Raw genomic sequence first — 20365 nt, forward strand, 5'->3', positions numbered from 1 at the left:
GCTCAGTCATTCACCGCACAGAGCACCCCCGGGGCTCCCGGAGAGCAGGAAGCAGCTTTGCCCTGTGGACAGATTTTTTTTTTGAGCCTGGGAAGAAATCGGGTGTAGAGGTTGCGCTTTGCCTCATTGTCTGTTAAGGGCTTGCCCCCATATCCTCCCAGCCCCTCGCCCCGGCACTGCCAAGTTCATTCCAGCAACACGCCACCTGGACCCCGATCTCCAAAACCCCCCAAGTCTGCCCTAATTTCAGAGCGACTGAAGGGAAAAGCAAGGCTTCAGTGCCTTGCAGACAGCAAAGGTTTATGGTTGAGGGGCGGGTGGAGTGGGGTGGGGGTGTCCAGTGGTCCTGTGATATTAGATACGGCAGGGCAGGTGGAGTGGGGGGGGGGTGGACAGAGGGACACTCAGCAGGGAATAGGCCAGGATGAAAGAGAGGTTCAGACTGAAAGCCCACCCCCGTTGGCTGAACCGAGTTCACTCCTTTAGGGTGCTCCAGAAGAGCTCAGCCACTCTGCCCTGGCCGGAGGATATGTTGGATAGAACTGGGGTTGTCTGAGATGAGGGACCAGGTCCCTCTGTGAGTTAAAGTCAGGTAGAGTTAGGCTTGGGGTTGAATCAGACTGAGGTCTGGATCCGGAGTGAGCAGAATAGAAGGGTCCGAGCCATAGTACAGCGGGTGGGACATTTACCTTGTGGTGGTTGATCTGGGTTTGATCTCCAGCATCCCATATGGTCCCTCCAGGGCCCTCCAGGACTAATCCCTGAGCACTGATCCAGAAGGAAGCCCTGAACACCACTGGGTGTGTCCCCCAAACAAACAAATGAGTGAGGAGAGTAGAGGAAGTCTGCGAAGGTGCTCTGCCAGACTGGCTTTCCCTGTGCTTGTCCACCTCTTTGTGAGCCCATCTTCTGCCCGGCTGCCTGCTCTCCCGCACCATGCCCCCACCCCAAGTCTTAGAGCAGTGGACTTCTTCCACTTTCCTTCCCAGCTTCCAGTGTCCTTGGGGGATTTCAGTGGAGAGATGGTTCTGATTACAAAGTTCAGCAGTGAGGGTAATGCCCCCCCCTGTGTTCCTGGGGACATTCCCCAGAACCCACCTTGTGGCTGGGCAGTGGGGACTCAGAATGACTCCTCCCCTCCCAATTTGCACCCTGTACCCCCAACAGGAGGAGGAGATGAAAGTGCACAAAAGCCACCCCCAGGAGGGAGAGGTGGGGCTGTGGTTCCCCCAAAGCAAACACTTCCAGTTGCTGAAAGGAGGTGGGACCTCTTGGATGGAAGTACCACTAAGTGAGGGGTAGTTTCCTGGCTTTGTGCTGCTACTGCACCTCTCTCATGCCATGCTCATGCTTCAGAGACCGATGTGTGTTTCCAGGGTCCTGTCCATCTCTCTACCTCCGAGTCAGGGCTGGGTTTGGGGGGAATCAGGATAGATTCTTGGGGTTCTTCAAAAACAGTCTTCCCATGGCCAACTCTTGTCCAGCTTCCTACCGGATTAGGGAGCGGGGTGTGGAACAACAGCGTGACCAGGTCAGAGCTGACAGTCCTGAAAACTTCCCAAGGGGCCTGAGCGCCCCCAGCTCTCCATTTATAGGATGGTCCTAGTAGTTTCTGCAGGCACTTTACAAGCTGCCGGGGAGAGGCCGAAAGGGAGCCTACGTGCAGTCTTTCGAAGACGCATGTCCCCTCCCCACCTCCGTTCCCCCCTTCCCCCCAAGAACAGAGATGAACAAGGAAGGGGAAAGCGTGAATCGCGTCCCCTTGAATCTGTAGTACTGTAACTGTCCACCAGGTGGGGTTCCAGGGCAGAGAGTGAGCGCGGAGATGACCCAGCGCTCGAAGCGACGGACCAGTTCGTAAATCTCCGCCCGCCACCGCCGCCTCGGAGGCGCTCACACCCGCAGGCTTGGCCCCTCTGCCCGCACCTAGGACACGCACACGCGTTCTCTCCTCCAGGGAACACCGCTGGGCCCCGGGAGGCGCTAGAAGGGTGAAGTTTAGTTTCTTTTACACGCACCCCATCCTGCGCGGAGGGTGAGCCAGTCTGGGACTCTGGGAGTGAGAAAGGGAGCGACGGAGATACTGAGAAAGGGGGTTGGGTTCGGCCACCAGACGCGCGGCCGGGAGCGAGCCAGGCACCAGGTAGCAGCAGTGTCTGGGGCGGGCGCGCGGCGCTCGGAGGCTCGCAGGCACGCGGGAGGAGAGGCCAGGTGACAGACGGAGGCATGGAGCACGGGCAGACCAACAGCTCCGGAGAGCGCAGACAACTCCGCACACACATCACACAGCTCGCTCCACAGACGTCTGCAGGAGCGGGGCACCCCCGCGCGCGCGCGCACGCGCGCGCGCACACACACACACACACACACACACACACACACACTCACACACACACACCACAGGTGCGGCCCGGGGCCACACGCACCCCTTGGCGCAGGCACGCGCGCCGGGGCCCTCTGCGGCCGGCTCTGAGAAGGTGGCCGCGCTCGCCCGGCGTGTTTATTTACTCATTTGTATCAATGAACGTTTGTACCCGACTCCTCCCGCCTCCCGGTGCCGGGCCGCCGCATTTGTTCTCGGTGCGGGACGCTCCACTCTTCCTCGGGACCGGCATGGGGCTCCCTCCGACGTTGCGGGAGACAGACGGGGACTGCTAAGTTAGGGGGTCTCGAGCCCTCCAAGAGAAGGGGCTGCAGCGCCAGGAGCCCGGAACGCGGACTGGCAGAGGGGAACGTCGGGGTCGTGTAGGGTAAGAGACCTGTGGAGGAGGGTGGAGATCTTGGCATTCGAGGTTTGGGGATGTACGGGTGGGCAGCGGGGGTCCTGACTCGGAGCGGGTGGGGTGGTGAAAGGGAAGGGTGGGGTGGAGGGGTCCCAGGAGGTAGTGGATAGCGGGGGTCGGCGGAATAAGAGCTGGGGACTCTGAGCGCCCAACCAGGGGGCTTCTGGCGCCTCTCCATCGAGGGACAGAGCGGCGGAGTCCACACGACCGGCCGAGGGGGCGATGGCCTACACTTGGACCTCCGGGGACGCGAGGAGGGAACCGGGGATCCCCGGGTGGCGAGAGGTGGGGGGCGAGGGTAGGAAGGAGCAGCCACCGAACGGGCACCGTGCGAGTGCGCACCGTGTGTGTGTGTGCGTGAGCGATCGTGTGTGTGCGCGCGCGCGCGTGTCTGTGCGCGTGTGTCTCATCTCGTCCGTCTGTAGGTGCCTGGCTCAGCGAGACGCCGGCGAGAAGGAAGAGGAGGCGAGAGGTGAACTGAGTTTGATCCTGCGGCGGCTACAAGTGGGTCCCCGGCGGGCGGCGGGCGGGCGGCCGGGGCGGGGCGGGCGGCCGGGGCTCTCACACGCTCTCCGGCCGCCGGCCTCTCACCACGCCTCCCGCTTTGTACGCGCGCGGGGGGAGGGGGGCTGGCGGGGCGCCCACGGCGCAGCCTTCCCGCCTCTATATAAACACACGCATCGCCTGGCTTCGGACTCCAATTCACATTGAGAGAAGCTTTTAAAACCACCAGCCCTGAAATCCTGCCTTCTGCTTTTTCCCCCCTCTTGCAATCCCTTTTTTTTTATTTTTATTTTTGCCTTCCTTTCTCCCCCCAACCCCGCCACCTACCCCCCTTTCTTTCCCCCAGCAGCAACTCCAGAGCCGAGAGACCGCGTCCCGGGACGGACTGCCTTTTCTTTAATTGATACAATAGCCCAGCTCGGGTTTTCACCTCCTCCCCCATCCATCCCCACCCTGCCTCACCCCTCCCGCCGGCCCGCGGCTGCCGCCGCCCCAGCGCCCGCCCGGGGCTCTGTGGCCGGCTGCGCGCCGTCGTCCCGGCCGCGCTCCGCCCGCTGCTCACCCGCGCTCCGGCCGCCGCCGCGCGCGCCGCGCCTCTCCCGCAGCGCCCGCCTCGGGGGTGCAGCGGCGTCTGAGCGACTCGGGCTCACCGCCCCGGGCAGCCCAGGGACTCTGGGCTCCTGCCTCGCCGCTCGCCTTACGCCCGAGCGCCTTCTCCCTCGTCCCCAAAGTTTCTGGGTTTGTTGGAATTTGGGGATTCAGGTTTTTTTTTCCTCCCTTTTTTCACCTAGGAATTTGAGGGCGAAACTTGACAAATCGACCGCACTTTCTCCGCTAGCTCTCAGTCCACCCCCGTCTTTTTCTTTTTCTTTTTTTTTAAACCCCCGAGCAGAAGAAGGGGCTTACGAGGGGTGGGGGGCGAGGCTCCCGTTGGATAAAGTTTTCCAAAGTTTTCCGAGTGTGATGGTTGCGGAGAGGCTAATCCACCAGCTGATTCACGGCTTCATCCCATCACCCCACTGAGCAGCCCCTCAGCCCGCTATAAGGAAACAAACAAACAAACAAACAAACAAAGTTGCACTCCGAGTCAGGGGCGCCTCGTGTCTCCTCTCTCTTCTTTTAGGCAGCCCCCCTCCCTCTCTCCGCTCCCTCGCAGCCTCCCACTCCCCTTCCCTCATCCCCATCCTCCTTCTCTGTTTCGGCTGGAGGTGCCAGGACCCTCGGCCGCAGATCCCCTCCCCCGCCGCTCCCGTGCCTTCTTGTCCGGCCCTCCCTCCCCCGCCGCGGCCGGCACAGCCAATCCCCCGAGCGGCCGCCAACATGCTTTTTGAGGGCTTGGAGCTGGTGTCGGCGCTGGCCACCCTCGCCGCGTGCCTGGTGTCGGTGACGCTGCTGCTGGCCGTGTCGCAGCAGCTGTGGCAGCTGCGCTGGGCTGCCACCCGTGACAAGAGCTGCAAGCTGCCCATCCCCAAGGGCTCCATGGGCTTCCCGCTCATCGGAGAGACCGGCCACTGGCTGCTGCAGGTAAGGGTGCACTCCTAGGCGCTCAGTGCTCTCCCGGGCCAGCGAGCCGCGAGCGGCAGACCATCGGAGCCGCGGTCCGGCCGAGGGGCGCGGGGATCCTGAAGGCACAGGTCCCCGCCCCGCCCCTTCCCTCCTCCCGGGCTTACCCTGCCCGCCGGCGGCACGGTTCCGAGCCACCGGCGCCGGGCGCTCGAGGTTCTGGGGGCTGGTAAGACAGGACCCCGGACCCGAGAGGGTGCTCAAGATGGGCTTTTCCCAGTCTGGGGCGGTCCAGGAGGGTGCTTGGAGCGTTGGGGGGTAGGGGAGCGCTTCCCGCGCTGCGACGGAACAGCGGTCCTAGAGCCACTTTCGCCGCCCACTTTGCGCTCCAGCCCCCAAGTCGCCGTCTGCTAGCTGGGTTTTTGGAGGTATCCCCGGGGCCCCAAAACTGTCGGGGAGAAGTAGGGGCCAGGGGCAACGGTAATCTCCGTCCGCCTCCCCCCTCCCCACCCCTTTAAGCCACGGATTGTGTTCTGGCGGGTCCGAGTCTGCTCCAGGTACCACCCGGGTCCAAGGTCCGAGGGAAAGTGTGTGTGTTTGAATTAGGGGAGGCAAAAGGTTAACTCAAGGAAAATCGCAGCCTGAGACCAGAGGATTCTTGGCTTTCGGGGAAAAGGGTCTATTGACTTATTGGGTGGGGACAGGATAGCGAGGCAGAGAGACCCGGAGGGGAGTGTGTGTGTGTGTGTGTGTGTGTGTGTGTGTGTGTGTGTCTGTGTGTGTCTGTGTGTGTGCGCGCACGTGTGTGTGATCCACAAGGGAGTGCGTTTGTGTTGTTAAGATGCTGCACAAGCCCATGCGGTGAAGATGGGGGTGGCCGCGTCCTGGACTTAGACCCAGGTAGGTACTGGGGAGATTAACTTGAAATTCACCTCATCAAGTGCCAGACAATTGCTTTTTCAATTGATACACCCCAGGGTTTTCCTTGGTGGGGGGTGAGGGGTGCGTCCCTGGATTAGACGCGGGAGGTGTGCTGTGGGTACGTGTGTACGTGTGCACGAGTGTTCGTTGTGCGGATGCTGATGGCAGTTAAGAGGAGGATAGATGATGTCCTGAAACAGACACCCGGGGCCGGGGAGGTGACGTGGAGACCGGCGGGCGAGTTGAGAAGTGCAGAAGCTTGGCTTGGAATGAACCGACGCGTGCAATCAGCGCGCGCACCCGCCCCGCCCCGCGCCCCAAGTGTCAGCGGAGCTGGGGGCTCTGCGGTGGACATGCCGCTCCGCTGCCCCACGGGTCCTAGCGAGTCGGGGTCCAGCCCGGCTCTTTTGGGTTGGTTGGAGTGATCGAGTGATCGGGTGGGACTCACGTCAACCAATGGGACTCCCCCCCCGCGAAGAAATCCCCATAGTGTGTTTTACGCCGCCCCATTTCAAGGGTTAACTGCAGCGGTGGTCTAGGCGCTTGGCCGAGAATTTAGGAAATAAAATAAGTCGCAAGGGCATCGGGCTCCTGTCTTGTTAGAGCCACTCTGCGGAATTCGCGGCCTGACACCACTCCCCCTTCCTGACCTTTCTCTGCCCCCCCACAAATGTCCCCTTGACCTTTCCCTCCAAATCCCACAAGAGCCCTAAGGACTCTGAGTCCAACCCATAAGTTTGCGCCTCCCCTATCCGCGGGCCTCCGGGATTTACACTCCTGGGGGAGGGAAATCAAGGGGGTGCGTATGGAGGAGAGCTGAAGGGGTTAATGGGAGCCCTCTGAATCCCAGCTTTATTTTTTCGGAGTCATTTATCAGATTTTACGGGGGGACCTCCAAGGGCTCTCCGTTTCCACTGTGCGCCATCTAAACAGAGCCCAGGGCTAAAAATACAACATTTTTGTATAAATTGGACTCGCGGCCCGAGCGGCCGCCCCTATGAAAGTCCTCTTTGTGAAGACCGTGGAAACGGCGGACAAATAACTCTTTATTAATGCCACAAAAAAACGCACTTTAATTATAGTTAGGCAGATCAGAGGCGTAGGGGGGGACGGCAGGAGAGAGGCGGCGGCGACCTCGGAAAATTCACAGCCCAACTTTTGTGTCGAAAGAAAAGAAAAACAGAGGAAAAGAAGTAGCGGAGAGTCGGAGAGTCAGACGGAGCGAGGGAGACGGTTCGAGCAGACGGAGGGAGGGAACCCCGCTACTCAGCACCCCCTCCGCTTTGTCGCACCTCCACCCTCGCCTCTATTTCTCTTAAAGGGCTAGACGCCGTCTAGAAGGGCGGCGGGGTAGGGGGAGTCCTGGGGGGGGGGCTGCACCGGGCCGCGGGGCGGCGTCCCCCTCCGCCCAGCCCCCCTTCTGGAGCAGCGCGGGCGCTCCAGGTTCGCACCCTGTCGCGCGCCGCGGACAGAGGCGCATGTGGAAAAGTAATTAGGGCTCTGGGTTCTGCAGAGTCACTTTTCGGCGGTGCCGGGGTGTAGACACTTCGAGCCGGGGAATACTTTTCCATGGAAGAAAGGGAAGTGAGGAGGGGGAGCGAGCTGGATGGTCACCGTGGGGGTGGGGGGGGAGGGATGGGTGGGGGCGCGTTGCCTGGCCGGGTGGGACCCGAGCCCGCCGCGCCACCTCTGTAAGGCGGGCCCGACCCGCACCGCCTGACAGGTGGCGCCCCTCCCCTTCTCCCGCGCCGCCGCCCCGGCAGGCGAAGGGTTAATGTGGGTTGGGGTGGCGAGCGCCTACGTCAAAGGTGAGCGGGACGCCTCTGCCCCCGCCCCTCGGAGGTCCCCTCGGTTTCCGGTACCCGCGCGCGGGGCGGGCGCAGCCCCGCCACTCGGAGCGCCGGGCCCAGGCCCCGGCCTAGCCCGCTCCGGCTCCCGCCGCCGCCGCCGTCGCCAGGGATCCGGTTACCTGCCGGGGCGGCCCGGCCCGGCCCGGCCCGACCCGGCCCGCGGGAAGCGCCCTCCTCCGCGCCGCCGCTCCAAACTGCAGGGCGGCGACCAAAGTCCTTGTCAGTTATTTCTAGGACCGACGGCAGGAGGAAAATCGCGGCTGTCAGCCCGTGACCCTGCCCTGCAGAGCCCTGGCCGGGCCGCGGGGTTCCTTTGGCGGCCCACCCCCGAGATGGGAGGAAACCCCCACCCCCGGCTGCAGGGACTGCCTTCGGGCACCGACCGCTCACCGCTATAAATAATCTTTGGCTCGCGGCCACCCCGCGGGGTCTCGCCAGCCCGTGGCCCGGAGCCTGGAAATATTTATTCCGAGAGGCTCGGGAGCTCGAGGCGAGTGGGAGGCGGGGAGGGGGTGGGGGCGGGTCTAGCTTCAGGTCCCGCCGTCCGGGATACCTTTCCCTCCCGAAAGTCATTACTACAAAACAGTCTCCCGCAGGGTGCCCCTGGGCCTCCGCCTCCCTTGCATTATTTATTATCCCCTAGGCCCTACTTCCCCGCGCTCGTGCATGCTATGAAAAATAAAACCTACGTGCGTGTGTGTGTGTGCGCGTGCGTGCGTGTGTGAGCGCGCGGGGGGTGGGGTGGGGGAGGGGCGTGGGCCTACGCCCCGGGTCCTGCACCCCTCGCCCCCGCAGCCCTCCTCCTCGCCCCTCTACCCCCATCTGGAGACGTGCGCCCTGAGATTGGTCTCCGGTGTGGCTCCCGCAGGGCTCTGGCTTCCAGTCCTCGCGGAGGGAGAAGTATGGCAACGTGTTCAAGACGCACTTGCTGGGGCGGCCCCTGATCCGCGTGACGGGAGCGGAGAACGTGCGCAAGATCCTCATGGGGGAGCACCACCTCGTGAGCACCGAGTGGCCGCGCAGCACGCGCATGCTGTTGGGCCCTAACACGGTGGCCAACTCCATCGGCGACATCCACCGCAACAAGCGCAAGGTAAGAGCCCCGCCACCAGGCTCCGAGACTGTTCTCCCGCGGCCTCCCAAGGGGGAAGGAGTTCTCCGTGCCCCTGGAGGAGTCCCCACTCGACTTCCCGTCTCTCTTTGCACACCACATTGGGGGAATCCCGCGGGTTTCCGCAGTGGCCAATCCGGATGGCCTGCGTAGGCCTCCTGGGACTCGGCCCTCTCAGCGGGCCCACTGCGCCACCCTAGCACTCCCCTCCCCACCCCCCACCCCCCGCCGGTGCAGTGGGCGACTGGGGCAGGGCTTGAACAAATGTGGGGGATCTGGGGCGTCCAATGTCGGTCCACGTGAACCCCACAAAACTGGAAATAAAAAGAGGGTAGACAGTGTGTGCGGCGCACCCCTCTTTCCTTCAGGATCGCTCTCGAATCAAACGGAGCCTTCTGACCAAAGGCTGCGTGGAAATCCTCGCGGGAAGGCGCGGGGGTGCGGGTCTGGGGGCACCTGGCGAGAGGCGGTGGCAGGCAAGGCCTGGGAGAGAGGAGGTGAAATTTGGGCCGCTGCGCTCCCGGGTCTGGAGGGTGGGGAGTGGGGGGAAGGGCGCGGGGTGGGGAGAACAGATGAGGCTCAGGCCGCAGATCAACCTTCCCCGCTCCCCCCGCCACCCCCTCCCCAATAAAGAGGAAAAGAAAGTGGGTGTTTATCCTGTGGATTTCCCGAGCGCCTGGAAAAGGCGCGGAGGAAGCGAGCCAGTGCGCACGGAGCGAGCTCCCCACCCCCTCTCGGGGCTGCGCCGCGCCGCCGCCGCTGCTCCGGGCGCGGGCGGCACGTGCAGTTTGAACTGCAGTAACCCGAAAGCTGAGCCGCCGGCGGGCGGGGCGCCGGCTGCGGGCTTCGAGCGGCCAGACGGGGGTTGGGGATGGGGTGGGGTGGGGGCTCCACGACCTCCCTTCCCTGTCTTTTTTTTTTTTTCCATTGGGTCATGGGACTCACCCAGTTTGGAAACCCCGAAGGAAGAGGCGGTCTGAGTGCTGGAGCCCCAGGAGTGGGGAGGGGGGGCCCCTTGGCGAGACAGGCCCCTCGCCCAGAAGGCTTGTGTGTGTGAGGTGGGCTTGGAGAGCGCGGGCTATTCATCGCGAGGTACTTGAGGCCTTCGAACAGGAATTCTCCATAGAGACAAAAGGAGGGAAGATCAAGGGACAGCTCAGGTCTGCAGTGCCTCGCCTCCTCCATTTAAGCAGATTGCTTGAGAACTTTGGAAAGGGGTTCCCCAAGTCATCTCTCCAGCGCTAGAAGCAGCTGACACTGGGGGCAGGAGAAGTGGGGAGAGCAGATGGAAGGGGGTTCTGGGGAGCACTGCTGGTGGGGATGCTGGCCTGGGCTTGGGGGCTTTTCAAAAGCCTTGGGCACTTCCTTCTTTTCTTCCTCTTTGTGACTCTCCACAAAGTGAGGAGAAAGCTGGAGACCGCTGAAGGCAGAAAGGGGGCTGCTTCTGCATTTGATGGCCACAAAAGCTTTGTGCAAAGAGCAGTCACTGTTTTCTTTCAGGGGACTCCGAGGCTTGGAGTGGTGGAGAGGTTTGGTGCTAGCCTGAAAGCAAAGAAAGGGCCAGGCAGGACAAGAGGAGGCAGCCCAGGGAAAGAGCTGTTTCCATGCTGCAAGGAAACTGCAAGGAAATTGGAAGAACACAGAAGGGAGGAATGCAGGGAGGAAGAAGAGGGCTTGGCCTCTCCACAGAGGTATTGCCTGACTCACCTTGTGTGTCCAGGTGGGGGGATTGGGGGAGGTCCTGGAAAGGCCACTACAGAGGGACTTGAACAGGAGAGAATTGCTGCTCCCGGACCTGTTCAGAAAAGAGAGGCGAGGTGGGACCAGGATGGAGGCAGGACCCAAGGACCACGAATGGACATTGCTGGCCTCTCTTTAGAACATTCTTGCCTTCTAGCTCCTTGGAAGGGGACAAAGAAGTGGACGGAATCAGTGATCTGATTCTTGGCTATCCGACCTTTTGCCTAACAGAGATTTGGGCACCTACTGGGGGTCCTGCTACTTGTTTGCTTACTGCGTGCAAGACACTGTCCCCTCCTCAGCTCAACACATCCATGCAGGCATGCACCACGCATGGCTCACATTCGGATGTGGTTTCAGTAACACACATTGCAGTGCTGGGGTCAGCATGGATGTTCCATAAACTTGGGTTTTTCTGAACTCTGAAGGCCTTGAGATGGGTGCAGAGGTTGAAGAGGGAACACATGGGTCTTACTTCAAGAAGTAAGTCTAGCTAGAGGGAGGAGGAAAGATGACTCAGGGGCCGGAGTCGGGATTGGTGAGAATGGCCAGTGTGCAGGACCCAGTGCTCAGTACAGGGTCGGGGAGACACTGGGGGAGGGTCATCCCAGCCAGCTAGCCACTCACTGTCTGACCACACCACTGCATGGGGATGTGGCTGGAGAGTGGACCGCAGGGGTAGGGGTAGGGGCAGCCTGGCCTGTTGAGGAAGGGAAGGACCAAGGGTGCTGGGGAGCTGGGAGCATCATCACTCTTCCCAGATGTCCAGATGTCCTCAGCCATCGGGCTCTGCAGAGTTCTTCGCAGCTGCCCATGTGGTCCAGAGCCCGGAGGGGTAGAAGCGCCTGGTCCGACGGTCCTCGCTAAGAGCCAGGCCTGTTTCCCAGAGAGCCACAAATGCAGACACTGTTCCGCCTTCTTGCTATCCCCTTTCTTCCTTGGACCCCCGGTTCCTTGATTGAAGTTGGTGAGGAGGGGGGCATCCCCATGGCATCAAGTGTATGGGGGAGATGGAGGCATTCCTCTAGAAGGGCGGATGAGATACAGGAGGAAAGGTTGGGGGTGGTTTGCCAGAGGCACAGAGGAGAAAGGTCTAAAGCCCAGCCTGACTCATCCCACCTCTTGGTGGACCCTTGAGCCTGGGCACAGCCTCTGGCAGCAGAGTCCTGCCCACTGTGCTCCACCAGGGGCAAAAGCTCTTTAGTGCATTGGGTGGGAAGGTGGAGAACTGCAGCCAGGTGCAGCCAGGCCCGGGCGCTGGGTGTTTGCCAGCAGAAGGCCTTCATCCAACAGCTACTGTAGCACCCGCTGGTGGGCACAGAGGGGCTGAGGGGGTGGGGGAAACGGATCTCTCTGAAGGTCAGCGGGGGAGGAGTCCACGGCCAGCTGCCAGGGCGCTTGTGAGTGGCCGCCTCCCTCTGCACGCCCTTGTGCCAGGGAGTTGGGGGAGCTGAGCTGGGGGAGGGGGCCGCCTCCCCCCTCGCCCCTTCTCTCTGTGTGTCCTTCCAGGCTGGGACAGCTCCACGCCTCTAAGGCTGATGTGTTTGCACGTGCTCTCAGCCTTGGGACAGAGTCGTGCCCTTGGGGGAGGTGTAGGGAAGCTTCGATGGGTTTTGTGCCAGCCCTGAGTCCACTCTGCTCATTGTTGTGTCGTCCAGTGGTGGCTCCCACGGCTGAAGGGCCAGGGGTAGGGGGTGCACCTGCAGGGACCCAGACAGCCTCTGAGTAGACCAGAGGTGCCCAAACATCAGGGTTGACCTTTAGATTTGTCTTACACCCCCGGAGGCAGGCCCCCTTCTCAGGTTCTCCAGTAACTCCAGGACCCTCACCCCCCAATGCCCCCCCCCCCCCCCCCCCCGTCTACTACCCCAGGGCTCCAGTGCAGAGTGTATTGTGGGAGGTGGAGTGAGATGGGGGGTGGGAGGGAAAAGCTCAGGGGTCAGTCTCTCCTGGAGCATGACTTTGGGGTGAAGGGGGCACTTCCTCTGGGCCTCGCTTTCTAAAGGGCATTGGTCTGGTGGGAAGCAGAGCCTGGGCAAAGCCTTTCAGATTCAGCCTCAGAAATCCTTGCTGGCCCCCCTCACCCCGGGCCAGTGCTGAGCTTGCAGCAGTCCAGTCCGGGGAAGGGAAGAACAAAACTGGAGTCCATGGGGGTGGGGCAGGTGCTGTGTTCCCAGAGTCTGGGAATTCCAAGCCACAGTGGGGAGAGGGGGGATGGGGGGCTTGCTGGGTCAGCTCCTCCCACCAGAGACAGGAGGCCCTGAGCAGTAGCAGCTCAACCTAGAGAGTTGGGACCCACACCCACACCTTGGCGTCAGCCCTGGGCGGACGATTCCCCCTCTTCCCCACGGCCACCCTCTGTTATTCTTTCCTCTGCGTTCTGTGGCTCCCGTGGTCTGGCAGGGAGGCCTGCCCACGCCCCTCTCTCGTGGGCAGCTGCGTCCATTCCTCCCCAGCTGAGTCACTGGCTGGAGAGTGGGTTCCTTCTGCAGCTCTTCCTGCACCCAGAATATCTGCCCGTTTATCTGTCCCTCTACCTGTAGCCGCTGGAGGAGGAAGAGGAGGAAGAGGAAGAGGAGGAGGAGGAGGAGGAGGTGGAAGTGGAGGAGGAGAAGGTGGAAGTGGAGGAGGAGGAGAAGGAGGAGGAGGAGGAGGAGAAGGAGACGAAGGTTATCTGTGGAGCGGGTCAGCACACAGAGCTTGAGAGTGGGGGTATCTGCTGCTCCCCTCCTGGGGGCACTGGGTGAGGGGCAGGAGGCAGCAGGTGTAGGAACAGTTATCGGAGATTCTGAGCCTGGAAGGCTGCAGAAGGAGCAATTCAGCTGGCCTGTTCCCCTTGGATCCTGGGAGTGGAAGAACAGAGTGAGCCAGTGAGGGATGGGGACTGGGCAGAGCACTGCTTGCAAAGGGGTGGGGTGGGGAAAGGGTTTCTGAGCAATCCTCCAGGGTGGGCTCCCCTCCTCTCTGCCAGGAGTTACCTTACCGGGGCTCTGCTCTCTATGCCTGCCGGGAATTACCAGGGCTCCCCAGGAGCCTCTGCCCTGACGCTTCCTGGCATCCAGGCGGGGTGAACGCAGCTTCTGGGTTCCCAATCACCTCTGTCCTGAATTCTTGGATCACTTTTGGAAATTCCAAGGGAAGCCCCACAGGGAAACAAAGCAGCCTGGCTCCTCTTACAGCTGTGGTCAGGGCAGTTGGCTCTGGGGGCCGGGAGCCCTTCCCCACTTCACACTGAGCCGCTCCCCGGGGCACCTTCCCTGTGCCCAAGTTCTGACCCCGCCCATCCTGGCCAGCACCTCCGCCTCCTCCTGGCCTTTGTGGTAGGTGGTTTTTTTTTTTTTCTGGGCTGCCCCAGCTTCAGGAAGTGCCTGTGTTGGTAACCCTGGGCACAGACCCAGGGATGAGGCCCTGGAGTTTTCCCGGCGCCTGGGGGCCCCTCGATGCCAGGGGAGCAGCTGGGCTTAAGGCAGGGGCCTGAACGGGGATGACCTCTGAGCAAATAAATTCCCCAGGGCCCAGAGTACAAGGGTGCTGCCTCTGCAGCTCTGCTGGGCCTTTCCTCTCCTGAGGGATGCTCTGAGGAGGACTGTGCCTCCGCCAGAGAAAAGGACCCCTCCACATTCCAGTGGACTCCTGCCGTTCAGGACAAGAGCTCTGATCTTGGCTGCAAAGTTTCTTTTCACAAGTTTCAACCTGGGCTCTTGCAGGTCCTGGGTTGTGGCGGGCCTCTGGTATCACTCAGTGCCTGCCTTTCTCCATGGAGGCGTCTCCGTGCTCCATCCCAGCACCCCAGTCCTCCTCGCCCTTCTTGGCCCCACAAGGCGGCAGACAGAGCAATTCAGCTGGCCATCGCTAGAGGGCGCAGAGAATGTAACCTTCGGGGCAGGGCAGGGCCTGGCTGCTGGTGCTGGGTCTGATCAGGCCAGCGGCTTCCCCCTTGCCACCCTTCAGGGCCTCTGTAACCCATGTATGGGGTAGAGTGCCGGCTGGCTGGCTGGCAGACACTTCACATGCGACTCCTGTTTCTCCCAGGGCAGGGCATCCACTTAGGTACCTATGGACAATGGCGTTCTGGTGCTCTGCCCCTGAAATGAACCCCACGGGTCACCCAGCACGAGTGGGGATGACTTGGCCACGATCATATTTGGGTTGTGGATGCCCTGGAGTTAGAACCCTGAGTGTTCCCCCATCCACACCCCACCCCTCACGGCATTTTACACTCTGGCTGGCTCTGGCTGGATCGGGGGCTGGGGGGTGGCTAGCCTCTTCTCTAGGATTCCCCCCTCCCCCAGATGTCCACCTTCTCAGTTAGGTCTCCAGAACGCCCGCTATGAAAGCCCCCTCCAGCCTGGGCTGGCCTGTGCCTGCCACCCCCACCTCAGTCTTCTCGCGGGGGCCAGGCGGCGGCAGGTTTGTCTCTCTGCCTCCCCATCGGTCCGCTCGGCCCCCCACACATGGCTTCCTGATCACCTCTGGCACACTCTGCTGTTTTCTAAGGGCCCTTTGGTTGGCTGGGCTGGGCTCTGGGGACAAAGCTCTACTCCCTGCCGTTGACTGACCAACAGCTGAACCTGGAGCCAGGACGAGGAGGGAAACCCTCTGAAACCTCCCTCCAGAGGGCGGTGTGGTGGGTCCCTGCCCCTTCCCAGCCCCCGCCCCCCGCCCCCCCCCCCCCACACACACCTCCTGGGCTCCCTGCAGCTGTACAAGGTGTGAATGAGCCCTCCAGGCTGGGCCGCCATTGACTGTCTCCCCTCATCCTTGTACCTTTCTGCTGTCCCCTGGATGCAGGAGCAGCTCCAAACAGTGTTGGCTTCTCGGCCCCTCACCGGCCTCCTTACCTCCCTCCCTCTCTGCCCACCGGGAATTTCAGAATGAAAGTGCTATTGTGAAGGCCTGGCTGGGCCACTGAAGGGCCAGCACTGTTATTTCTGCAAACCAGCCCTCCCATTAGCCATGCAGGGCTTAGGCCAGGAAAATGTTACCTTTTCCTCCTCGAGCTGACTGCAGGGGAAATTCTCACATTTACAGTTTGTGCGGGTGCTTGTGTTTGGGGGGCGGTGGGGAGGGAGGGTGTGGGTGTGGGACTTGCGGTGGTGGAGGGGGGCATCATGAGGACCATTTGTCTCTTCCCTCTGCTCTGCCGGTCCCCCTCTCCTCCCTGACCTGTCTGTCCCTTGACTGGTAAGGGCACCTCTCCTGCTGCTCTGGATTATTGGGGGGGGGGGGGCGGGGGTGAGAGTTGCTAGTTCTAAGGGAGACCATCAGCAAATAATCGGATGCCCACCCCTCTTGAGCACAAGTGGGCAGCAACCCATGTGTGGCGAGGTGTGGGGAGGTGGAGGAGGGGAGCACGGGCTGGGGGTGGGGGGCCCGGGGGAGATAGAGGGGCTAAAAAGTGGGAAGCCGAGGAGGCAGTCTGGGTGGCTGCTCACCACGGAAGGGAGGACGGATGCTGTTTTGCCTTTGTGATCTTTGGGAGTGAAACGCCTGCCCCAGCCCTGCCACACCGGAGCCCCGTGGGTGGCACAGCTCTAAGCATGTGCCCTAGGATTTCCCAGCGTGGGGAGAGCACCTAGGAGGCATCTCAGAAAGTCCTGCCTGCAGCCGTTGATCAGTGCCATGGATGAGCCCCCCTCCTGCTTCCTGCCACTACCCCCTGTCCAGACTCTTCTGCAGCTTCCTCCAGGCAACTCCCTGGCCAGGCCCCTGAGAATCTCTGGGATGCACCCCCTCCCCTACCATAGAGCCTCTCCAGCCCCACCCAGCCCCCCTCTCCCGGGGGCTCCCCACCCCAACGGCTGGGAAGCCCCCCAGTGCCTCCCACACACCCGCTGGCAGCTGGTCTGCGGAGTCCCAGGAGGGGGTTGCCGCTGTTTGGAGCGCGTGCTTTTCCGTGGGTCAGGAGAGGAGCTGACAGCTCGGGCGCCCCATGAGTGATGAGGAAGGTCCGGGCGGAACCGGGAGTGCTTCCGAAGCGTGCCTTCGCGCTCGCATGCCCCTGCGCCACAGCCATGGGGTGGCCGGGCTGCGGAGGAGGAGGAGGAGGAGGAGGAGGAGGAGGAGGAGGAGGAAAAGGAGGAGGAGGGGGGTGGCTGCCGTGGAGGGAGCCCTGTCTGGGAGAAGACACAGACTCACCCCCACAGCCAGGGAGGATCTTCCCCAGGCCAGCCACCGTCTGCCCCTGTGCATGCGTGCGCGGCAGCTCCCAAGCCCCCTGACGATTTGTCCTCCCTCCTCTGGCCTCCAGGTTTTCTCCAAGATCTTCAGCCATGAGGCCCTGGAGAGTTACCTGCCCAAGATCCAGCTGGTGATCCAGGACACACTGCGTGCCTGGGGCAGCCACCCTGAGCCCATCAACGTGTACCAGGAAGCTCAGAAACTCACCTTCCGCATGGCCATCCGTGTGCTGCTGGGCTTCAGCATCCCCGAGGAAGACCTGGGCCACCTCTTCGAGGTCTATCAGCAGTTCGTGGAGAACGTCTTCTCCCTGCCTGTGGACCTGCCCTTCAGTGGCTACCGTCGGGTGAGCCCCTGGGACCCCGGTGCACCCCAGAGCCCACTCTTGGGCCAGGTGGCAGGGGTGGGGGGTGGGGAGGGCAGGGCGGAGGGGAGGCTGAGCCTATCCCTGGCTGCACAGCCGGAAGCCTTTTCAAGGCCAGTTCGAGGAGCCTGTCCTGGTCCCGAGGTGACCGTTCTCCCCTTTTCTCTGCAGGGGATCCAGGCCCGGCAGATCCTGCAGAAGGGCCTGGAGAAGGCGATCCGTGAGAAGCTGCAGTGCTCCCAGGGCAAGGACTACTCGGACGCCCTGGACATCCTCATCGAGAGCAGCAAGGAGCATGGGAAGGAGATGACCATGCAGGAGCTCAAGGTGAGGCCAGCCCCTCATTGCCCAGAGCCCTGCTGCCCACCTGCAGGGAGGACAAGAAGCACAACCCCCCCCCCCCCGCCCCCGTCCAGGGTTGGGGCTGCCCCGCCACTGCCCACACACATGGACACACCAAGTGCCTGTGGTACCTGTGGACCACCCTGCTGAGCCCCTATCACTATTTTAGTGCCTTTCACGGTCTCACTAGCCCCACGGTGACCTCAGCAAACACAGGTCCTGGAGATGAGGCGCTTTGCTCAGGGCTGGTCAGCCCTTGGGGAAGTGTAGGGAGCCTGGGACTGACTTCCAGCCTCCCCCTCCCCCATCCCCCCATCCCACCTGCCTTATCTAATAGGTGGCACTTGACACTGTCTGAGGGTCAAGTAAGCCCCTGGGCTGCTGCCTGGGACATGCACAAGGAGCCCAGTGGCAGCCTTCTGCCTGCCCTGCTGGTGGACGGAGGAAGGGGCCCAGTGGGAGCCCCAGACTCCAGCCGCAGCCTCCCCGCCCCACTCTCTCCGCTCTCTGGATTCCACCTCTGGCTCTTTCCCCTGCTTAGCCATGACGGAGCCCAAATGACTCTCTCAGTCACCTCCATGGCAAGTAAGGGGCCCTTGGTCCCCACAGACTCTCTGCACCCAGTATAGAGTGGAGGAGAGAGGTGACATGCAGGGGCTTTTCCGTAGGTGCTCTTGGCCCTGGTATCTGGCTCCCAGAGGACTAGGGGTCCTCGTGAGTGTGGCCCATGTGTGTCCCACGATCACCCAATCCTCTGGCCCCACCACGTACCAGAGGTGCTGGAGGAAGCAGCTGGTGCTGTGAGCTGCAAGGCAGGGACTTAGCCCCCGCCTCACTCCACAGTGCCCGCTGGCTTGAGGTGCGTGTTCAGCCGTGATCATGGCGGAGACTAGGCCAGGCCAGCTGGAATGACATGCACAGTGGAGCATGGTGTGACTTACTCCGAGAGTTTCCACGCGGCCTTGGGTTGTCTCTTGCTCGGGGACCTGTGTCTACTATGTCCTCAGTGTCCCAGCAACATGAGGCTCAGAGGGAGAAGGCAGGGCCCAAGAAGATGCCCCTGGGGGCAGGAGGAACCCGGCAGAGTGGGGCTGCCACCCCCCCTCCCCCACTCCCCTGCCTCCCTCCGCCTGGGCCCAGCTGGATTCTGGACTGAGCCATGCCCCTCCCCCTCCATGCCGCTGCAGGATGGCACCCTGGAGCTGATCTTCGCTGCCTATGCCACCACGGCCAGCGCCAGCACCTCGCTCATCATGCAGCTACTGAAGCACCCGGCCGTGCTGGAGAAGCTGCGGGAGGAGCTGCGGGCCCAGGGCATCCTGCGCAGCGGCGGCTGCCCTTGTGAGGGCACACTGCGCCTGGACACGCTCAGCGGCCTGCACTACCTGGACTGTGTCATCAAGGAAGTGATGCGGCTCTTCACGCCCATCTCTGGGGGCTACCGCACTGTGCTGCAGACCTTCGAGCTGGATGTGAGGCGGGGTCCTGGGGTCTGGAACTGCGCGGGTGTGGGGGCGGGGAGACACTGCCGCAGGTGTGGGAGGTCTTTCAGTCGGGCTGAGGGGCAGGGGCAGTGTTTGTTTGCTTCCAGGGAGTTTTCTGCCAGGCGGGGGTAGGGGACCTGGTGGAGGGGTCCGTCTGGGAAGCAGCATTGCAGACACCAGTGGACTGTGGCCTAACCTGAGGAGTGGGGCTGACGAGGTCCAGGGAGCCTCAAGGATGTTGCTTTGGGAACATCTGGGTGGGGGGCTGGCACACAGAAAGTCTTGGGTTCTCCCCCATCCCCAGACCTCATCTGCCCGGCTCACCATCCCTGTCCTCATCTCACGCTTGTCTCCAGGGTTTCCAGATCCCCAAAGGCTGGAGCGTCATGTACAGCATCCGGGACACCCATGACACTGCGCCCGTCTTCAAAGATGTGAACGTGTTTGACCCCGACCGCTTCGGACAGGCTCGCAGCGAAGACAAGGACGGCCGTTTCCACTACCTGCCGTTCGGTGGCGGCGTCCGGACCTGCCTGGGCAAGCACCTGGCCAAGCTCTTCCTGAAGGTGCTGGCGGTGGAGCTGGCCAGCACCAGCCGCTTCGAGCTGGCCACGCGGACCTTCCCCCGCATCACCCTGGTCCCCGTCCTGCACCCCGTGGGTGGCCTCAGCGTCAAGTTCTTTGGCCTGGACTCCAACCAGAACAAGATCTTGCCAGAGACGGAGGCCATGCTGAGTGCCACTGTCTAAATGCCCAGCCAGGCTGGGGGGTGGGAGTGGATGGAAGGGCAGAAACCTGTGTGTGGGAGGGGGTTGGAGCAGGGAAAGGGGGAACAGCCCCTCCCCCACTCGACCCTCCCATTTTCCCCCCCTCCCTGATGAACCCTACCCAAAGCCAAAAGGGCCGCTTCCTCCCAAGAGATGGGGGCCCAACTCCTGGCCCCCTGCTTCTCTCCAGTCTCTTCTTGCTCCCTTACCCCCTCCCCCCAACTTAGCCCCTGGGACTGGGCCTGGCCAGGGGCTCTGCATGCCAATTTCAGTGTTACATGTCCGCGGCCCGTCCCATGCTGCAGCCTTTGCTTGTGATGTTCCAGACTGGTCCCCCCGTGCTCATTCCTCTTGGATCCTGCTAGTTTGAGGTCACATGGTCGACATGGGGGTAGGAGGAAAAAAGATGCCCCTTTTGGTGTTCTTTTCAGCACCCCTGCCCCCTGCCTCCACTCAGATGGTGGCGGGCACCCCCTCCTTGGGTGCTTCAGCCGAGAGGGGCCCATCCTTTGCCAGTTTGAACCTTTGAAATGATCTGTTGCTGCTACTTTTTCTCTCCTCTGATGGGAGCCCCAGGCCCCATCTTCCCAGCATCCTCCCAGTGGCCCTGGGCATGCGCACTGACACCCCCACTGCCAGCCAGGTGGCCTTGAGCCCACCCTGTTACATACGCAAGGCCCTGGCTCATAGGCTGCCCCCTGCACCCCTCTCCCATATTTATTCACTGATAAAACCCAACCTTGGCATTGCTATGGACTGCAGCAAGCGTCTGTGCCCCCACCCATCATTGCCCGGGTGGAGGGAATTCCACCAGCG

The 20365-nt window shown here is 62.2% G+C and overlaps 2 protein-coding genes across 3 annotated transcripts; both read left to right on the forward strand.

Moving 5' to 3' along the window:
• The first annotated feature begins 1825 nt into the window (after window positions 1-1825).
• LOC130034995 (uncharacterized) lies at window positions 1826-4310 on the forward strand. The gene is made up of 4 exons (XM_056126489.1): window positions 1826-1857; window positions 2664-2750; window positions 3209-3255; window positions 3634-4310. The coding sequence occupies exons 1-4, from the start codon at window positions 1826-1828 to the stop codon at window positions 4308-4310; spliced, it is 843 nt and encodes a 280-aa protein (XP_055982464.1).
• LOC130037833 (cytochrome P450 26B1) lies at window positions 4258-19755 on the forward strand. Of its 2 annotated transcripts, none has more exons than XM_056129791.1 (6): window positions 4258-4811; window positions 8430-8654; window positions 16663-16938; window positions 17128-17283; window positions 18486-18770; window positions 19139-19755. In XM_056129791.1, the coding sequence occupies exons 1-6, from the start codon at window positions 4608-4610 to the stop codon at window positions 19529-19531; spliced, it is 1539 nt and encodes a 512-aa protein (XP_055985766.1). In that variant the 5' UTR covers window positions 4258-4607; the 3' UTR covers window positions 19532-19755. The 2 variants fall into 2 exon arrangements, with proteins under 2 accessions (XP_055985766.1, XP_055985776.1); XM_056129801.1 differs by lacking the exon at window positions 4258-4811 and adding an exon at window positions 7271-7295 and having other exon boundaries at window positions 19139-19753.
• The last annotated feature ends 610 nt before the right edge of the window (window positions 19756-20365 follow it).

The sequence above is a fragment of the Sorex fumeus genome, unplaced genomic scaffold, assembly GCF_029834395.1.
Source record: "Sorex fumeus unplaced genomic scaffold, SorFum_2.1 ptg000006l, whole genome shotgun sequence".
Taxonomy (NCBI): Eukaryota; Metazoa; Chordata; class Mammalia; order Eulipotyphla; family Soricidae; genus Sorex; species Sorex fumeus.